Genomic DNA, 21,110 nt, shown 5'->3' with positions numbered 1-21,110 from the left:
ACCAAAGGGGTGCTGATTTTATGAGGCTGTGTTCCTTGCATATAGTGTCCAGATGTTTCTAGAACCCCTCAAGAGCACTCCTGTTTGAGGCTTTGCTTACTGTGGCAGTTAGTGATATCCGCCTGAGATGTGCATAAGGGTAACCTCTGAAATGACCTCCCAACTCACTTTGAAATCTCTAAGCCATAAAAACTATCTTGTATTTAATTTCCTCCCCTTTTGGTTAGGGTTTGTTTTTCAGATGCATTGCTGGTTGGCACTTGCTAATAATCCCTCGGTGCCAGGGAAGTTCATCCCTGGGAGTCATGTTGCACGCTGGGGGGAAGGTATAGAATTTATTTCCCGAGTTTGGCTTAGAGGGCCCATTTGAGTAACAAGAAGGAATTTAGGTGATAACTCTTAGGCAATAGATGTTATTAGGCTAAGTTTCAATTTCCCAAGAATAAGGTTCATAAGTGCAAGCATTAATAACGAGGGCTTGGTGTATTGGTCTGTTTTCTTTTATTAGGTGCTGCCTACGTACTCTAGAGATTCTTGCTACACTACTAGAGAATGTAGCAGGTCTCCCTAGGATGGGCATTATATTAGTGGTTATTGTGTGGGTCTCTATCACTGGGATAACACCCAATGACCACATGAACATATCATATTCCATGGAGGCATGGCCCAGGTGTACCCTTCCCTATATATCTGCCCCCCACCAACATCCTGTATCAGGGACCCTCCCCTTACCATAGTTGCTGAAAGAACACTCCCACAAATGTATTCTCAACCAGTCTTCAACCTCCCCAGAATTCACCTGTTCCTTCCTTTAGCCCTGCCTCCCCACAGCTCTGTAGATAGCCCAACACCCCCAACCCCATCACACTCACACTCCAGCATCATTGACCCCATTCACATCACCGCACACCATCACCTCTGTCTGCTGCCAAACCTCCCCCATCCACCTAATCATGGTTTCTACCCAGAGAGCATCAGCTCTTTCTATCTCCCAGTAACCTGTCTTCTAGACTCTACCTCTGTGTGTCTGCTCAATATCCTTCGTTTATGTCAGTGAGATGCAATATGTGTCCTTTAGTGACTGGACTGGCTTACTTCACTCAAAAGAAGGTCTTCACAATTCAGTGCTTAAAATTTCTTAATGAAGCTTGTTTTATTCCTATGTATATTAGGTTGTGGAGATCTTTATGTATTAGTACATATAGCTCTAACATGGTCTCTTTTAACGGTTCTGTTTTTTTATTTAAATTGGATTTTAAATTTGGGTCCTGGTGGAGGTCAGGTGTGACACTATAGGAAACAGTCCATAATGCATGAGAAAATACTCAGAGTTTTCGGAGAGAAAGAGGGGTGCCATGAGGGGTCAGTGGGAAGCATGGTCAGATTGGGTGACTCAAGCAGGAGGGACCTGTGGGCTTGTACCCTTATTGTGGTACTGGGCTGGGGGTGGTAGGTTTCTGGTGGGAGTCAAGGATTGGTTAGTTTAAAGAGAACATACATGAAAAGGATGGGGTTCCGAGCATGGTGGGGAGGGGTAGCTTACCATTTAGGACCAGGCATGGGTGGTGTTGAGCTCTGGGGAATCTAGGCTTATTAACTAGGCCAAAGGTCAGTGTGGAAGCAAGTGGCTTACCCAAGGTAAGGTGGATGCTGAGGCAGTAAACAAAAATTTTGATAGTTATGACATTCTCCATAGTGTTCCATTGTATGGATAAGACCTAATTTAATTAACCATAGCTCTCTTATTGGACAATTGGCCATTTAGGTTATGTATATGGCAAAACCAACCAACCAGAAAACCAAACTCACAGACTGACTTCCCTTGTGTCATAGGATCAGCAGTTGGTGGAGGAGAATGATTTGGCATCTGACACGGTCTCTGCAGCACTGTGTAATAGAACTTTCTATGATGATGGCAGTGTTCTATAGCTGTACTTTCCAGTACCATCAGTAGCCACTAGCCACATGTGGCTATTTAACACTTGAAATATGGCTAGGGCAAATTTAAATTTAAATGGACACATATATCTAGAAACTTCTATGTTGGACAGTATAGGATAAACTTTATATAAATATGTCACTTAGCCCAGCATTTGTGGCCAGAAAATACTAAAACTGTGAGAGATGGCATGGGGAATGTGTGGTCATTGCCTGGCACCAGTCAGTGCTCAAAAAATGTTTATTGGATCAAAGTCACTGAGGACTTGAAGGAAATTGTAGTTTAGGCTTTAGCTAGGATGTATGTCTGTTTTCATATCCCACTGATCTTCTATTCCTTATCTGAATGTGTTTCCACTAGGGATTTTTGGCTTTACCTACTTAAGCTTTATCCCATAATAATTATGCAGTATCATGCTTTTAATTGGCATGTGGTAAGACCTAGTCTCTGCTGATATGTTCTTATCTTATTTGTCAATAAGAACAGAGAGGATCTAAAACATAAAATTCAGTGGAATTTACATTTAAATTAAAACAAAGGCAAAAAGATGATGGAGCAGGGCACTAATTGATGTTGACATAGAAAGTGGAGTATTTTTATGCATTTTTGTTACTCCTTACCGTAGACACTTATCTAGTATTTTCATGTTTTTCCATAATATCATGACTTTTACTAGTTAAACAGGGAGGAAAATTAGCTATTTTTCCCCACCAAATTTTGATTATAATTTTTTTTAGTAGTGATCTTTTTAAAAAATAGATCACAGAAAATGTTATGTTAAAAAACATAAGCACACAGCAAATAGACACAGAGAACAGACAACTGGGGGGGGAAGTGGAGAGAAATAAATAAATCTTTAAAAACAACAACAACAACAAAAAACATAAGCAGTTCCCATATACCACCCCCTCTCCCCACTCCTCCCACATCAATATCCCCTTTCATCAGTAAGGCACATTCATTGCATTTGGTGAATGCACCCTGGAGCACCACCACACCGCATGGACCATAGTTTACATTGTAGTTCACACTCTCCTCCAGTCCATCCAGTGGGTTATGGCAGGATAAACAATGTCCTGCATCTGTCCCTTCAATATCATTTAGGACATCTCCAAGTCCCCAAAATGCCCTGTATCACACCTCTTCCTCCCTCTCCCTGCCCTCAGCAATTCCTGTGGCCACTGTCTCCACATTAATGATAAAATTTCTTCCATTGCTAGAGTTGCAACAGTTCTGTAGTAGAATACCAGTGAGTCCACTACAATCCATATTATATTCCTCCATCCTGTAGACCCTGGGATGGTGATGTCCACTCCACCTATAAATTGAGAAGGGCCTTTGCTCCCACATGACTGATGGATGCGATTCTCCTGCTTACAGTTGTAGACACTCTCAGTTCCTTGGTGTGGTGGTTGACCATTCTCACTTCCCCGTCAGCTGACCTGGGTATGTCCAATGAGCTGGAGATTAGATGTTGGAACTCTGCTGAGGCTCAGGGCCTAGCTGGTACATGGAGAGTCCAGAGATTCAAGTCTTCTGAGCAAACACAAACCCCAGTGCCAACCACAGATTCAGTAAAAATGATAGAAGAGTCATGTGCAGAGAGGTCACATCTGAGTCCAACTTCATCACAATCAGGAGCACAAATTCCAAAGTAGGGCCCAGTGGCAAGGCAATGAACTCCAGAGCCATCTGTCATGACTGTAGAACCTGCGTGTCTCCATAGCCCTCAGGAGCACCAGTACCTGGGGTTGTCTCTTCTCTGGCTGTCTCTGGGAGCCTCCTGAGACGTGCATACACTCGACCCCTCTGATGACCTCCCAACTCATTTTGAAGTCTCTTAGCCATATAAACTCATTTTTCTTTATCATTTCCCCCTTTCATTCAAGATCTTTTTCTAGTTACATCACTATCTGGTGCTTGGTGGTAATCTTTGGTTCCAGGAGGCTCATCTCCAGGAGTCATGTCCCATGCTGGGGGGAAGGTAATTGTGTTAGCCAAAGGGATGCTGATGCAAAAATACCAGAAATTGGTTGTTTTTTATAAAGGGTATGTATTTGGGGTAGGAGCTTACAGATACCAGGCCATAAAGCCTAAGTTACTTCCCTCACCAAAATCTATTTCCATGTGTTGGAGCAAGATGGCTGCTGATATATGAGAGGGTTCAGGCTTCCTGGGTTCCTCCCTTCCTAAGGCTTCTTTTTCCTGGGCCCAGGATTTCTCTTTTCCTGGGGCTTGCATCTCTTCCCTCTGTGAGCTTACTTCCCAGGGCTCCATCTAAAGGCTTCAGCATCAAATTCTAACATCAAAAACCCTTAACTCTGTCCTTTGCCATGCCTTTTATCTGTGAGTCCCTACCCACCAAAGGGCGAGGACTCAATGCCCTGCTGGCACAAGAGGTTTTATAAATGCTTAATCAAGTAAACCTATGAATCCAATATAATCTAATATGCCCAGAGGAAAAGGTCAGTTTACAAACATAATGCAATATTTCTTCTTGGAATTCATCAATAATATCAAACTGCTACAGTAATGCATTTACAGGCTGCGTTTGGTTTAGAGAGTGGCCACATTTGAGCAACATAGAGGCTCTCGGGAGGTAACTCTTAGATATCCTGCAGGTTTAGGCCTAGTTGAAATTTCAAGCATACAGGCTCATAAGCATAGTCATCAGTATCAAGGGCCCATCACTGGATCATCTTCCTTCACTGGTCTTTGTCCTTGCACTTGGGGGATTGTTACTGTTCTATTGGGGAATGTGACAGAGCTCCCCCAGATGGGAACTCAGCACACTCTCAGTTGTCGTGTGTAACTCTATCCACTATGACAATACCCAGTGAACATCCAAACATATCTATATACCCTGTATGCATGCCCTGGAGAACTCCCTCCCACCCAGGCATCCCGCATCGATGACACCCACACCAGTGCTCTTCCCCTGCCCTAGTCGAATCTGTCTGTGATCCAAAACTTCTTAAAAAATGAAGCCTAATATATTGCCAAATTCAATTAGGAGGAAAATGAAATAATATTGACAGATTAAAGATTAGAAATAGAATACATAATTAAAATTGGGGTATTAAAAATGAAAAATACCACAAAACTCTGTTTTTAACATTTTGCCTTTCATCATAGTAATAGGTATTGCTCTGCATTTACAGTGGTAAGGCAATCTCTTCCATTCCTTCCTAAGTGTCCACATCTTTTTTAAAATTTATTTTGTCTTCAAAAAAGTTTTAGATCACACTAAAGTCACATATATAGGGGACTCTCATATACCCAACATCAAACCCTTTTCCCACTTCCCTAGCAATGATATTTTTACATGTAGATGTTATATGTGTTACAGCTAATGTACTGATATTGAAACATAGCTACCAACCATGATTCCCTTATGGCTTACATTATGGTTTATATTTTAGACTGTACAGTTTTCTAACTTTTTTGTTACATTATGGTTTATATTTTAGACTATACACTTTTTTTTTGTTTACATTATGGTTTATAATTTAGCCTATAGACTTTTATACGTTTTTGGTGAAATTTAAGATACCCTATATCTATCATTGCATGATCTTGTGGAAACTATACACTTTTACTAGTTAAACAGGGAGGAAAATTAGCCACTTTTCCCCACCAAACTTTGATTATAATTAACTTGTGAAAAACCCCTGAATAATGAAACTTGTGTTTTGTACATTTTTGGGATTTGGGGGAAGGAAGAGGAAATTATTTATTTGAGCCTATGGTTAGGTGACCCTTAAGACAGTTGTATAGCCAGTAGATGTTCTTCCTTTTGAATCTTTCTACTGGTATATACATGGCTGTTTCTGTGTTAGGAACTATATTCTACTCCTTTATCAAAATACTGTTCTACAGAGATAATGCTGAATGGTTTTAATGATAAAATGAGATAAATGTGTAGTGCACTGAGGCTTAATGTATTTTGTCAAAGTTAATGCTTTCTGAACATGGGTTTAAAAAAGATGAATAAGAGAAAAGCTTAGGAATTGGAGGTGGTTACTTTTTAAAGATTTTTTTCCTTCCTTCATTCTTAGGATGATGCCCATACTTCTAAATGTCAGAATTTGCTTAGTTAAGGGTGAAAGTTACTGTTTGTCCTGCAGACAACCTTCTTGGCTTTATGGACTATGTGAGGAGCCATAGGGTCTCTTTATAATGTGATTTCACTAGGATTAATCTCTTTGTCACTTAGAAGGAAAAACTATTTCCTGAGCAGTTTTTCTCAGCAGGAGTCAGGTGAACGATACCAAGGATTACTTTACAAAAGCACTTTGGGAGATGGAAGGACATGCTCATTTCACATGTTGGCTCATTCAAGTTCTACTTTAGCACCTGTGTCTGCTGTGTCCTAGACGCCCAGGGAGTTAGAATGATACCTAGACCCAGTTCCAGCCTTCAAGGAGCCTATGCTTTACTAGGGCAGATACACAAACTCTGATAAATGAAGGACAGGACAATAGAGAAGGGGTCAGGAAGGGTGTACCCCATGAGAAGCAATAAGTCTACCTGGTTGGAGAACATGACGGTGTCAAAAACTAGGGAGCCAGCTAGTGTCAAGCATGTGAGCCTGAGTGGGCCAATTTGGGAAGTAGCTTGACTAGAAGTGGGGGATCTGAGCAGAGCCCTCATGTTAAAAAGCTTTAGATTAAATGAAAGTTTAGGATTTTATTCCAGCTGCTGTGAAGCTGAAGTATGAGAATGTGGATGAGATAGAATATGCCAATAAGAAAGGCCATGAAGTGCCATGAACAAGGTTCATGTAAAGTACACTGACAAGGGAAAATTTGACAGGTCACTTTGTCAGCATAGATTTCCATGGTGAGCCCAGGATTTGTGGGGAAGGTTGTGTGTACATGACAGAGACAGAATGAGAGAGGGCAAACTTTAGCATTGTGGAATTGCCAGGGTGGGACAGGGAGGCAGATGTAGACTATAAGTGGCATCATGGCTTACCATGGATTAGGAATAGCTTTGATCGGTTCTGATGAACTAGCACAGCCTCTCACATTGAGCTAAGGACATAGGTCAGTGTTCCTCAACCAGGGCCATTTAACTCCCCAGGGGACATTTGCCATTATCTGGAGACATTTTAGGTGGTGTTTGCACCGGGACTGGCAGAGGAGTGGGCTGCTCAACCAGCTGCAATGCACAGGACAGGCCATCACAGCAAAGAATTGTCTGGTTTAGTGTCAATAGTGCTGAGGTCGAGAACTCCTTCCACAGAAGTACTGGCCACGTGCACCTGCACTTAGATGCCAAGAGAGACCTCGCCTGCAAAAGACCAGGGTAGTCACGCTCATCCACTGCCTCGCTCGGTACTCTGTGCATTCATGGACTGTGTGAGCAAGGGAAAGATTCTTTTAAAAAATCCTTAGCACTTAGCGCTGTTCTTGTGAGGTCAGGTTGGTAGGGCTTCTTTTCTTGAAATAACAAAAAATATAAATTGGCAGGCTTTCCACCTACCTGCATTAAAAGTTAAAAAATGGCTTAATTTTTTCAAGAACACACTGAGTAGCTTGAAATACTGAAGTAAGAGCAAAATAACTAAAGGTAAAATATTAATACATTAAAATCTCAGAGCATATTTTGGGACCATTTCTCTATCCATCCATTCTAGGAAGATGTTTCCTTAATCTTTCTGTCCATGCTTTCAGTATAATTCTAGAAAAGCCTTAAACTCTGGGTAAATGTGATACCCTAAGTCTTGAAAAGTGAGCCTGTTTTTTGTTAATCTAATTTGAAGTTGGCTTACCAAAACAGCTATATAAACATGTTGTTTTATTTAATAGTAAGTTATTTATTTGGGATAAGGGATAGAAAATAGAACCCAAGCTATTCTATTCAACAGAGAATAAGGAAATTGACCCAGAAGCAGAATAGCTAATTAATCATGTTAAAATTTCACCTAGAAACCACCTACACCTAGAAATTGTAGGCTGCACTAGTTGCCCCCATAAAACCAGGGCATTGCTGTCTTTTTATTTATTTATTTTTCTTTTTTATTCCTTTCTGAGTAAGACTGGAAACTCATTATAGTTTGGCAGCTTGAATATGGGGATATTATGTGTTTTCATAAGTCAGGAAGGCATGGGGCTTTTTTAAGAATAAAAATTTCATTTTAAAAATAGAAGTGACAAGACACTTTCTCGTTGTGATATTTTGTAACAGGAAAAAAAATATTCCTCCTACAAACTTTTTTTTTCCTGTGGAGACAAGGCTCAGTTCAGTGGGCAGATGTTCTCGGTGGTTATTCTAATAGAATCCTACTTCTGGGTCCTTTGTCCCAGCCCACAGTCTGTTCAATATGTCCTCAAACTTTAAATTTCCTGACTGTTTAATTGCCTTATTCACTGATAAGGTCAAACTTGCAGTTTTCATCTTACCTGTGAGTTCCTTAGTCAATCTTTAACTCCTGTAGGAATTTGAAACTTCTATTTTGGCTCCTGTGGTGGCACCTTTTATGTTTCTCTTTCCTGAAAGAACATTTGCTGTTAAATCTTTCACAGAGAAACTCCATCATGGATAAAGTATCTACATCTGGGGGCACATTATTCACGTGTGTTCTGAGACATGGCATGCCCAGAGCTTCCCTGCTCACCTTTCACTTCAGCCAGACCTGGGTGCTGGCTTCCAGATGTGTCGGTCACCAGCCCACTACCCCTCTTGCCCTCCCTTGGACAGCTCACCAGTCCACTGTCAAGCCTTCTTTAGAGTTTTCCATGTAGTTCTGATACCTCTCTCAAGCGTACACAGGTTCTCGCTGCTGAGTGGAGGAAAGTTTGTCTGAGGAACAGTTTTAAAGACAAGGTATTATAAATTTCATTGTAACTCTTCAGATATAACTAAACTAAATTCTGTTTCAAGTCTTGCAGATGATAATTTAAGTTATGGGCTGGACCCACCTCTTATTTATCTTTATATCTGCTCAGGACTAACCCAAGGTAAGACTGGTTAGCACTGTGAATAAGGTAGGAGTTTATGTATCACTTAATAATCTAAAGTATTTTAAAATGTGGTATAGCAGAAAGACTGCTGGACAGGGAGGAAGACAATCTAGGTTCATTTTACTAACTCTGTGGGAAGCTCTTGCTTTTATTTTTGGAACAGTCTGCCTCCCCTTCCTGCTTCTCAGGGTTGTTGGGACAATCAAAAGAGATAAAAATTTTGAAAATGATAAAGTACCATACAGTTTTAAGCTGAGAACGTTTATAACTTTGTCAGGCTTTGCCTCCATGTGCCCATCTACTTAGGTTCAGTGGCAGCACTAAATGGTTAGCCTACATCCCCAATCCACCTTACTTAGGTGCTAAATGGTTCAGATGGGAATAATGAGATAGTAGCTGAATATTGGGCTAGAAACAGGAATGGTGGCCTTCATCATGCCACACAGTATTTGCGTATCTCGAGAAGAGTTTTCAATTCACTGCATGGTTCATCTCTCATAGAGAGATGAGCACCACATGATGGAAACTATTTTCCGTGTTTGCTATTGGCAAAAGGAGCAAGCGTGACAACTTAGCAATATCAGGGTCCACACTGTAACCTTCAACCAAAGATGATGGAAGCACAGCTAACATTCTCTGAGATTTCAGTGACTTGCCCAGAGCAAGCCAAGATGTGCTCTCTTATCATCCTGGAGGGAGGCCTGATTTGTATTCCTATTTTGCAGATGAAGAAACACTTAAAAATCTGAATAGTAGCACCTGAATTAGACCCAGGCAGACCACCCCAAAACCTGGCATCTCACTACTATTACATTAAAATTGGGGAGCTAACTGCAGAGAAAGAAATTTTATTTTGTAGAGTAGATGGAATTTGGTTTGTATCTGTGGTGGGAGCATTTTTATGACCAGTGTTTGAAGTCAGTGTTCTATTTAGACTGAGCTTTATGTTGTCCACATTTGGAAGAAAAAAAAAACCGTGTCACAGATATTATTGGCCTTTGTTTTCCAGCTTCCATCGTGATACAGAAATGGTGGTGTCACATGAGTCCTTGTTTGGAAGGAGAGGATTGTAAAGTACTGCCAGATTCCTCAGGTTGGTCCTGTAGCAGTGGCAATAAAGTCAAAACTACAAAGGCAAGTACTGACAAACACAGCTGCCATTGAGTTAATCCTGCCATCAAGAGGATGTTATTTTATGTTGGTCACCCTGATATTTTCTCTAGCTTTGTTTCAGGGTAGTGCCACCCCTAAAGCTTTGGCCTTTTTGAAACCCCCTTTTCCAGCATCATGTCAGGTTTTATAGAGCAGTGATTTGGTGGGTGAACTTTTTTTGGCCTGGTCACTAAATTCATTTCTGCTCTTTCATGAGCCCAATTTGAAGTAAAGGTTTGAATTGGCAGGCCGGTCTTTCAGAACCCCACAGCAATATCCACATAGAGTTGATATACTAGCATAGCAATACCCACTGCCTTACAAGATATTTGATGGATGAAGGTTCTAATTCAAGACTTACAAGTCAACACTTTGCTCCTCAAATGGTCTTCCTTCCAGTTCTCTCTGTGTCTGACTTTCTTCAGATTTTCAGCCAGAAACCTAGCTGCTTCCTCATCTGCCCATTGGATCTTCACTTTCCAGTTCCCTCTGTGTCACCATATTTCCAGCCCCCATCCAGTCCTCCATCATGTTTCATCTGGATCTTGCAGTTCCTGCCTCAGACTGGCTCTTGGTCCTTTGCCATCACCTCCTGAGTTAGTCCACCTCCTGCTCTTCCAGGGCTTTCCTTAGTCCACTAATCCCTTGATAACCTGGCAGCTGCCTCCCTTCATTCTTTTTGCTCCAACCATCGGCTGCCTTTGCAGTTGCTGATCTCAATTCACAGAAAAGTACATCCCTCCTTTCTTGTCTAGACAATCGTCATTTCTCCAGGAGTGCTTCTATGACAGGACTCATGTCGCCCTGTATCCGGGCATTTACTACAGTTACGTTTTACATGGATTAGCGTCTGTGTTTACTTAATATTTAGAGCTTTCTGCCTAGGGTGGGAGGTCAGGGCCTGTTTTTTTCACCTCGATAGTCTCAGTGCCAGCTGAATGTCTCAGTAACTATTTTTGAAAGAAAATTAGATGGCAAGGGGTTATTAGAGTTGGACATACTGAAATGGAATCCCTCTTTGGTTCTGGCTTTGTGCCTTCAAGGAGATAAAAATACAGAATGAATAGCTTCTTACCTTTCTACAGTTTCCCCTTTATGAGTATTTTAAATTACTAAACAACACTCATTCATCCTCAGCCACTAAGGTCAAAAGCAGGCTAGTTCTCTTCCTAAGCATATACATAAGACATAATAAAAATTTTATAAACTATACTTCAATATATAAAGTACTAATAAATGCTAATATAATATATAAAATGAGAGTTTATTATAAAGTTAAAATTTAGCTGACATTATCATATGCAAATTAGGAATACCACAGTAAGTCAGTTCGTTAGTTCCTTGTTATCTAGCTAAAATTGTGATTTCAAAATCAAGACCCATTTTCAAAATTAATTTTGGTTGCCAACTGAATTCTCCTTGTTCATTATATAATTGAGGTGAATGGGATAAATGACCTGCTACATGCTTTTCTGTCTGGCACAATGGAATTATGTGGGGTGGCCTGGGGGTGAAGAAGGGAGATTAACACTCTGCTCATAAGCCATCCCAAGTAAAACCAGTGTGCTTGCTAAAGCAAATCTTGTCCTAAAATAATTCCACTAATTCCACCCCCCTTCTCTCCAGGCCCCTTTCAGCCATTTTCTCCTAACCCCTTCCTAAATTAAAAATTTTGGAGCTGCCAATAAGCTAGGGTTTCACATACATCAGTGATAAAAAATTTTCTCTCATTGTATTTCTTGTAGACTAACATTTTGGAAAGATTATATTGTATTGATTTTTTTACATATAAATATAAAACAAGTCTATGAGCACAAGCCAAGTGTGTTCTGGAAAAGAATGTGTCTAGGGAGATCTCCTATCATAGCAGCTTTCTCTCTGTTTCTGTGCAGTTAGGTCATTTGCAGGAAGCAAGTCTTTCGGGGTATTTTGACTCTGTGTGCTGGAAATATAAGTTGGCTCTAGTTAAATCCTCAAAGGTAGTGACATTTCATTTAGCACTTCAGAAACTCATAGAAACAGAATACAGTTCCCTAAGTCATCGCCTTTTTTAAATTTTATTTTATTGATATGCCATTTGAGAATAATCTCAAAGTTATAAAACTTTTGTTTCCTTTATTAATCCAAGTCAATGGGACTTGAACTGCATAAAACATTTTATGTCTTTTATGGATCTTATATACATAGAGTAAATTCATTTGTGGGACTATGACTGGCCTTCACAAAGAGCTTGGTGCTCACAGATTCTATACCTTTTTCTTAAAATTGCTGGTGACCTTAACCAACATGGGAGGCATTGGTTCTATAAAGGTGGAACAATTGCTTTCCTTGAGGGGGCAGTAACCATATAACAAAATTGTTTCTGTTTTGCTTAAAAAGTTTATGCACAGCAGCATCAAAACAGGAAAAGGCTAAAGAGTAAGACTGCTTGTAGTAAGCCACCTGTGCCAGAATTTTATTTTCCATTTAAATGCAAATATGAAGCGTTAGCAGTCAACTTGAAATATTAATAGCCTTAGATGAAGATGTGAAAATAAGGTAGGGAAGGGGTGCAATTCCCTACCCCATCATCTCTTCTTTCCCAGATATAAAAGATGGCATTGAGTTTATTCTACCTGTATAGTTTTCAGTGTCCCCAGAGAGGGCACAGCTACTATTTCTTGTGGGAAAATATAATTTTCACTCTGTAGTCCTACTTCAGTTTTCTTTTCCTTAATTTAATTCTGAGTTCTGCTGTACTCTAGAGGGGGTCAGGATTAAGACCCTCAAGTACATAATGTCGTCTTAGCTCTAATGTCAAGCATTTAACAAATTTTAGAATTTTTAAAACCTTTGCAGATGAGGAGCAATTTCTGGTTCTCAACCAGAGGCCAGTTTTGCCCCCCAGGGGACATTTGCTGTTGTTACACGTTGGAGGCATCTAGTGGGCACAGGCCAGACCCTGTGATGCCCAGGAGAAGCCCCCCAAATGTCAGTAGTGCTGAGGTTGAGAAATTGGTTTAGAGAATAAATCTTTTTCAAGCTTCCTCCTGAGTTATCTTTCCTTTTGTTTCTTTTGCTCAGAATTTTTAGTAAATGCTAAATATTTCTCTTTAAGACTTCCCTCAACATCTAAGATGGCCAGTTCCTGCCCAGTATCTTCTCCAGATGGCCCTCTAGCTGGTACTTTTCTGTGTCTTGGCTAGAAATGTGGATTATTCTCATCCTCTTCTGCATTCAATGGCATAATAATTTGATGAAATCATTGGCTATGGAAAAGTCATCATGGGAGCTGGTAAAAAACTTAAAGTTCTAGTTCTGGGATGGAACTTAGAAAACCATACTTAAAGTCACTCTAGGACAAACCTGATGCATAAGCCTTGTGCAGGGACTACTGTCCTGAGTTCCCTACTTTCTCTCTGCTTTTGCCATTAGTGGATCCCCAGGGTAAGTGATATAAAATATATAGTATAAACATCTTGGGATAGGCATTCACTGCCAGTTGTCAAATAGGCCAGGTACTTCCATAGCCCATGGCTGCCTAGTCCCTCTCCTCTCCTTTCTAAAATTCCACTCACTTTTCAAGGCCCAATTCAAATGACTCCTTTAGCCAGAGCTTGAAATACTCAGGGTTCCCTGAGTGTTTGGATTTAGTATTGGCATGCTAGCCACCTTGTACACTTCAAAATGAATAACGAGCCTTCATAATAAAGGAAAACAAATCTAAGTCCAACTTTGACTGTAAGTAGTTTGAAAACTGGGCTGCTCATGGAGAATGAATGAGCTGTCTCAAATAAGATTCAGATTGATACTTGGCTCTAAACATTTCTACCCTTTAGGTTTATGACAATTCTTATGACAGGTGCCAAGCCATGCTTTTCAATTCACTCTTCACTACAATTGAAGGGAGGCAGGTAGAATGATCTCTGTCTAATAGATGATGACACCAAGGCCCAGAGAAGGTCTTCCCCAACTCAGGAAACAGCCAACCCCATCCTGACTTGTTGCTCAACCAAGACTTGGAGTCCTCCTTGACTCCTCTTTCTCCTGAGGTCCTGATGGTTTCACCTTTCATCACTTCAACCAAAGTGATCCCTGTAAATTAGCAATCTGGCCATGCAGTCCTCGTCTCATCTTTGTACCCCAGTCAGAGAAAGGCCAAGGCCTGTGTTGGCCTGAAAGCCACTTGTACTCATTCACCTTTCCCTCTGCCTGGGAAGTTCTTCTTTCCTTAGGGCTCTTTCCTCACTTCCTTCAAACGTCTCTTCATATGTCACCTTCCCTGCCACATGACTTTCTCCATTATACTGCTTTCCTTTTTTTGTGTGTGGTGCATATCACCTTCTGATGTACTATGTATTTACTTGTTTGTCCTAACCCCTTCCTTTAGAACATGAGTCAGCAAACTAGAGCTCACGGGCCAAATTCAGCCTTTGGCCAATGAGAGAAGAATAAACTCCCCCCACCCCCATCCATTTAAAAAGGTAGAGTAATATTTTATGGAACATAAAAACTATATGAGTCAGATTTTATTGTCCATAAATGAAGTTTTGTTGGAAAACAGCCATATCTGTTTGGTTATTCTAGTCTACAGAGACTGGCCCATAAAGCTGCAAATATTTACTATCTGGCGTTTTACAGAAAAGGTTTGCCAGCCCCTGCTTTAGAACATAAGCTCCAGGAAGACAGGTCTTTGTTTACTTTGGTATACCCAGTCCAAACAAAAGAGCTGTATGTCAGTAAATAGCAAAGTTAAAGTTTGAATAAATATCTCTTTCTAAAGATTAGGTATGGTCTTAAGTACGGTGCTATCAAATACTTACTTGGAAAATTATGTTCATGGTATAATTATTTCAAATGCTTTCCCCCTTCAACAGAGCTGGAGAATTGACTAACCTGTAAAATTTCTTAAATGACCAAATCAAAATATAGAAACTGCTGTTCTGTTGTCTCAGTTCATAAATATAGAGCCTGGATGTCTAAAAATGAGAAAACAAAACCCCAAAAGCTTCCTAATGGTTGTATGTTTCTGGTAAATACAACAGTTCTATAAAACAGTCTATTTTTAAAATGGAAAGTAAACTATATTAAAGTATCAAAAACATTTGCTCTTGGCATGTCCTAATTTTAATCAGTATTCATTTGAGAAATGTTTAGTGCCATTAACAAAACATGCCCAGCATGCATGAGTTAATTAACTTAATGGGCAATGAGTGTACCTAATCTGATGGGATTTTTATAACTCCACAAAATATAAAGCGAGGGCACATAAAGACATGCTATGGAAGCCTTTGCACACATTTCCTTTGCAACCTGAAAGCAAGAAATGTACATAATAATTTGATTTGAATAGTTGAGATAGGGTCGCTCTTGGTGGATGTGGGATGTTCAATGCTTACTTAATTTGTTTTAGGTAACACGGTAGCAAAGAGCAAGGTATGCGTCAATCTGGCGGGGCAATGGAGGCAGAGCTCTCTTGCTTGGATTGTCATCTTGGCCACTTTTTGAGAAATTGTCTTGGATTTCAGCAACTCCATATTTGTGTGAGAAATGGCCTTCACTTAACTGTTCCAGCCCTCTCTACTTCATGATTTTCTGACATTGATTGATACCCACAAGCTGTCCCACAGTTGGCATCCTGTCTGGATTATTCCAAGAAATCCTGGAGAGGAACAAATCAGAGATTTCAAAATGGATCATCACTAAGAGAATGTTTGGTCTTTAATTTCTTTCTGCTGTTTCAAAGGAATGTGGACATACATTTGAAAGAGTTTTCATTCCATTCCTATTTTGAACTTTGAAAGGGATCTAAATGATACAAGTTTTTATTAGCAAAATCTGTTTGCAGATGTGGATTAATGAACTCCTATTTAAATAGTGAAGTTTTTATAAGCCTTAAAGGATAGAAGGACTTACTGGAGCTATTGTTTGTGCAAGTATAGTCTTGCTTTTGACAATTAAAATTTTTTCATTTTCAGTTCCATTGCCAGGTTAGCAGAAATAAAATGTGAGCATTTTAACTACAGCGCACCATTTTACTGAGTGTTAGAAAGCACATCAATTCCAATGTTTTATAACCAAAGCCCTATCATGACATATTTATGAAAGAAATAAAATCTGTTGGGATTTTTATCTGTAGTCCTATAGGTAAATTACTTAAAATATAAAATGGTCTCTGTTTAGATCAAGGGTGATTTCTTAGATCCAGTTTATGCCAATTATATTAGAGTACAATCTTATTTCTTTAAATGTAAGTAAAGTCTGAGTCATTTTCTTTCTTGGTTCAATGATTTTACAGCAGACATGTCTCCACAGATTCTTAGATGCTATCACGCAGAAACAGATGAAGAGTTAACACAGATTTTAAATGCATAACATACTACTGTAATAAGATGGGATGGACTTTTTGTTTTAAGAAATGCCAAAAACATACTTCCTGTACTAAGTTAATTACCCCATCCTTTCACAATCATTGGGAAAATCAATACTGTGTATAGCAATAATAATTACATCTATTTGATTTTAATCTCACAGGAAGAATGGAAATAAGTGATATCCATTTGTTTGCTAAATTTTGTGTTTGAATTTGACTGACTAGATGCTTATGTGCTGTTGCTATCATATTAATAAGTAAAAAAACATTTCTGCTGATGGTGTCTAAGTTTTGTGATTATTTCATGCCTTAAGCATTGTATTGACATTCTAGGATGGCAAATCTTAAATGTAAATGTGAAAAAAAAAACCATTTCTTGAATAAAATTTAACTTTGGAGAAGTGAACTATGGGGCAAACCTGGCACATATATCTAGGTCATTTCTTTGTTTCCATTAAGGAGACTTCAAAATGTAGGGAGGTTTAATCACACACATGCATGATGCCTAAATCATACTCTGCTGCCTTTAGTATAAGACCTTCCATTGTAAAAACAGAGTTTAAAAAATTTTTAAAGATATATGAAACACTCTTAGCTCTTTAGCCCACATCTGATCTTGTACCACAAATAAAACCATGTAAAAATGACACTACTACTTCACCTTGAGGTACATTTCCAAGGAGTAAACTACTTCCAGGGACTAAACGGTCCATTTGGGAAAATGGCAAAGCCTCTAGGCTGCCATTCCATCCATTCTTGCCTCAAAGAGTGCTTTTACCCTGTTCAAAAGTTAGCTCTGAAGTGGGGCTTTCTTTGAGAAGAATTGTAATGTTACCATCCTATTACCTTGTAGGGAAGTAGACGGGACTTTCCCGCATTTTTACAGAATTTGAGACAGACATCATGGGAGCTTGGAGGATATTGGTTGTGTCAGCATTAGCTCTTCTGACGGTGGCACATGTGTTCCCGTAACTAGAAAGGCCATCAGTTCTTAACTCTTCAACCATGTAGCTGACTCTAGAGTACTGTGGACTCAGTCTTGGTCTTTCTAGCGAAGCCAGCAATCTGATTTTATAACTTTCCCACACATTCAGATGTGCTGCTCCACCTCTATATTCCCTGCCCTTGGAAAAGTGGAATTCTCTTTATACATTAAATTCCAAAAACACATAACAAACATCACAAGACCTCCCCTGAGGTGTTGGGGGGGAATTACTTTTTCTACTCAACTTGGGAAGACTTTATTATAGCCCCCATTTTAGAGTTGACAAAACACAGGAAATTGTAAATGTATTTTTTTAGAGTACTTTTAAGGTAACACAAACTATTCTGTACTCTCTGTGTCAAGGAGATGGGCTGACATTAGAATCTGGCTAGTTTTTATGTTATCAGTGTCAGATTTGTGTCCACCACATGTGAACTATTCTATAAGGTGCCAAAGCTGATGGAAAACATCATACTGTGAACACTTTCTAAATGGGTAAAATATTTATTACTGAATTTTTGAGTTTAAAATAATTGTGTTACTTTGTTTATTAAAAGGAGACTCTGTGGTCCTGCTCAGCAGCTGGACTTGCCCTGTAAGCAGCCAGTAGCCAGGTGATGTTTGGTCAGAGGCTACACAAGGGCAGATGCAACCCTAGCATTTAGTGAGTGGATTTCCAAGATTTTCTCACTGAGCCCATCTTCTCCTACATCAGCCCTATAGAATGGAGAAGAGACAATGGCCTCTCAAGGCATGTATTCCCCACTTCACTATCACACTACCTGGGCCAACTCTCATCATTTGATTTTTGTCCATACAAGAGAATTTTCTTTTGAAAGAATTTGTTGGTACACAAGGTTGGGAATTGCCTCTTGAAAGAAAAATGGCAATGAAAATAACCTCAGAAGAATGACTATATCATAGATAAATTCTCTAGGATTGGAAATGCTTCTGTACACAATTTCTTTGTGATAGACTGTGAGGAACCCACTGACCAAGGATCAATCCAATGCCAGTCTTGTGATTAACTTAACCAGTTAGGGGTCTTTCTGAAATAGATAAAACACTATTAAGAGTTGCACCTAAAAGTCACATGGATTTTTCTACAATAGGGGTTGGCATATTGCAGCCCATTGGTCAAATCTCATCTCCTACTTCTGTGAATAAAAATTTTTCAGAATGTGGTTAAGCTATTTCATTTCTAGATCACCTCTGGTTGCTTTTGGACTATAACAGTAGAGTTTAGTGCCGACAGAGACTGTAAGGCCCAAGCCAAAATACTCTTTGGCTCTTTCCTGTTCTACACAATGGAAAAAAAAGACATTTTTCATCAGTTCATTGGCAAGCTATATTAGCCAAAGTTCCGATGTTGTAGATAAACAAACCTGGGTTTGAATCTTGACTTTCCTGCTTACCTGCCAAAGTTTTTAACATATTAAATTTGTTGCTACTCTGTAAAATGGGGATAGTGATATATATACCTCATAAGGGTTTCTGCAAGAATTTTGTAGCATAAAATACTTAGCACAGTGGTTAGTAAATAATAAGCCTTTCATAAATTTTTGCCTCATACACAAAGAACCGAACAGCAATCTCTTGCCTCAAAACTGGGGCTTAAAGATTAGCAGATAGAGCTGACATAAAATTGGGAACAGATAAGAATAGACCAGGTGGTTCCAAGTCAGTCTGGCCTTGGAGAAAGTAAAGAAAGAATAGATTCAGGCAACAATGGAAGGAGCATATTTTCCCACAGACCTTGGCTGTCAATTTGGCAGAATGTTGAAAACACTCGTACTTTCTTCATGGACAGATAAGTGCCTTGGATTCTAATACTGCCTATCTGGTGGATGTTCGAGCACCACTGGAAATACACAGGTATCCTGATTTGAATCTGAAACCTGAGATGACAGATGCAATAGGCACACGCAAGACACGGTTCTTCCAAAGTTCATCTCGGGAAAAACTCAGTCCCTGTCCAGCAGCCATGGGAAAGGAAACAATCATTTCAAGTTGCAAAGTAATCTTGTAAACAGAAACTTTGAACAAAAGAGCTGCATAAATAATTGAACAGCTGCTGAAGCATGTTAGGCAGTCTTGGTAGTATTGATTTTTGACTGTGAACAAGGCAGGACTGTGCAAGTTTATACCTAAGTCCCTTTTTCTCCTATTGGGCCCTATCAATATTCAAAGCCCACTCATGTGGTAGGAATGTAAAATGGCATCATTCATCTTTCATGTTGCTCATTTGGGCCTTTGCTCTCTGTAGATAAGGTCTCTGACCCATCCTTTAATTATCAGCTTTGATTCGCTTAATGAGGAGTTATCCAAATAGTTCAGGACACTGAATTATTAATTGAATAACTGTGATTAACGATCAAGGAGTGGAAGCAAGCAAGTGAACTTTGGCCTTCTCCTTCCGGATCTGAAATCCTTCTCTCAATAGTTCAGGTTTGGTGTCTGAACTTCCCTGCCCTCTTTTTGAATTTCAACATACTTTGTTACAAATATTATGTTCAAGATTCATTGTTTTTGAGATCATTCACAGACACTGTAGAAAATAAAATCATGGCCTTGCTATTTTAATAGTGCAATAACTGTAAAGAAAACATAAAAAATAATCCATCATTTCTCTCTCACATACAAATCAGTAGAGTGGGTTGCTTAGGTCAGCTTCATTAGGTTGAAACCAGAATCGGCAATATTTTGGAATATTTTAATATTTATGAGTGCTATATATCGACCAGGCAACAGAAACTGATTGTTAATACCATAATAAAGAAACTGAGGTAAAACCACTAAGTCAAGTCTTAGCTTAAGATAAGGTGTAGTGACAACTCCTGAAACCGTCAAGGTCAGAAAAATTGGTATTGGGTGCTGCCATATGCTACTTCAAAAACTGTCTTTCCTGAATCACTGCTAGAGCACAGGCAGAGAGAGGAAAGATTCTGTGTCTGAAATTTCCCATGGGAAAGGGACTTTGGGACATCAGTGCAGATGGCTCTGATGTGTCAGTGTGGACATTTGAGTTGAGATCAGATAGGATGAAGTAGAAAGAGTTAGAGTTTGTTCTTTGGAGGACTCTTGTTTCACTTCCCATTAGATAAAAGCCTGGTCTAGAAGACCTACTCCATTTATGACTCCATTCATCTTCTTGTGGCTTAAAGCAAATTGTGTTGGTTTCTCCCTTCCCTCCTGACATTTCGAAGGCAAAAAGTGGATAAGAAGTAGAGAGGGAACTGTTCAGTCTGTGTAGGGCTTGGAAGGCAGAACTACCCAATAGGAAAATATTTATAAAAATGCATAGATTTGACTGTATGAAAAACAAAACTTTGTACATAGTAAAATCACAAACAAAACTAAAGTTCAAACTGGTAATAATATAGTGTATGTGGCAGACAAAATATTAATATCCATATCAACTCTAAGCAAAAAAATGAAGACCTCAATAGAGAAGCAAACAAAGGGTATGAATAGTTCACAAAAGAAGAAATACAAAAAGCCCAGAGGTTTGCAGCTTTTGGGTAGTGAGATTCATGTATCAGTTTGTCTAATATTGAAGAGAAAGATATTTAATTAGAGCTATTACACTGTACATATTGTATGTCAAGAGCCTTAACAGTGTAATTCCTCTTGACTCAAGATTTCTACTTGTAGGAATTTATCTTAAGGAATTAAGAGGCTAAGTGCCAGGAATAAGAATATGAACCATGTTAC

At 39.4% G+C, this 21,110-nt stretch overlaps 1 protein-coding gene across 1 annotated transcript in view; it reads left to right on the top strand.

Annotated features, from left to right (window-relative positions):
• Positions 1-16,813, top strand: part of TAFA4 (TAFA chemokine like family member 4) — a 186,997-nt gene extending 170,184 nt beyond the window's left edge. Inside the window, exons 5-6 of the mRNA XM_004483326.3 lie at positions 9,917-10,041; positions 15,452-16,813. Coding sequence (XP_004483383.1) covers positions 9,917-10,041; positions 15,452-15,463 — 137 coding nt within the window. The 3' untranslated portion in view covers positions 15,464-16,813. The remainder of the gene's footprint in view (positions 1-9,916; positions 10,042-15,451) is intronic.
• The last annotated feature ends 4,297 nt before the right edge of the window (positions 16,814-21,110 follow it).

Source organism: Dasypus novemcinctus, chromosome 26 (assembly GCF_030445035.2).
Source record: "Dasypus novemcinctus isolate mDasNov1 chromosome 26, mDasNov1.1.hap2, whole genome shotgun sequence".
NCBI classification, from domain to species: Eukaryota; Metazoa; Chordata; class Mammalia; order Cingulata; family Dasypodidae; genus Dasypus; species Dasypus novemcinctus.
The sequence above is the reverse complement of the archived record's forward strand: the minus strand, read 5'-3'. Positions and strand labels throughout refer to the sequence as shown.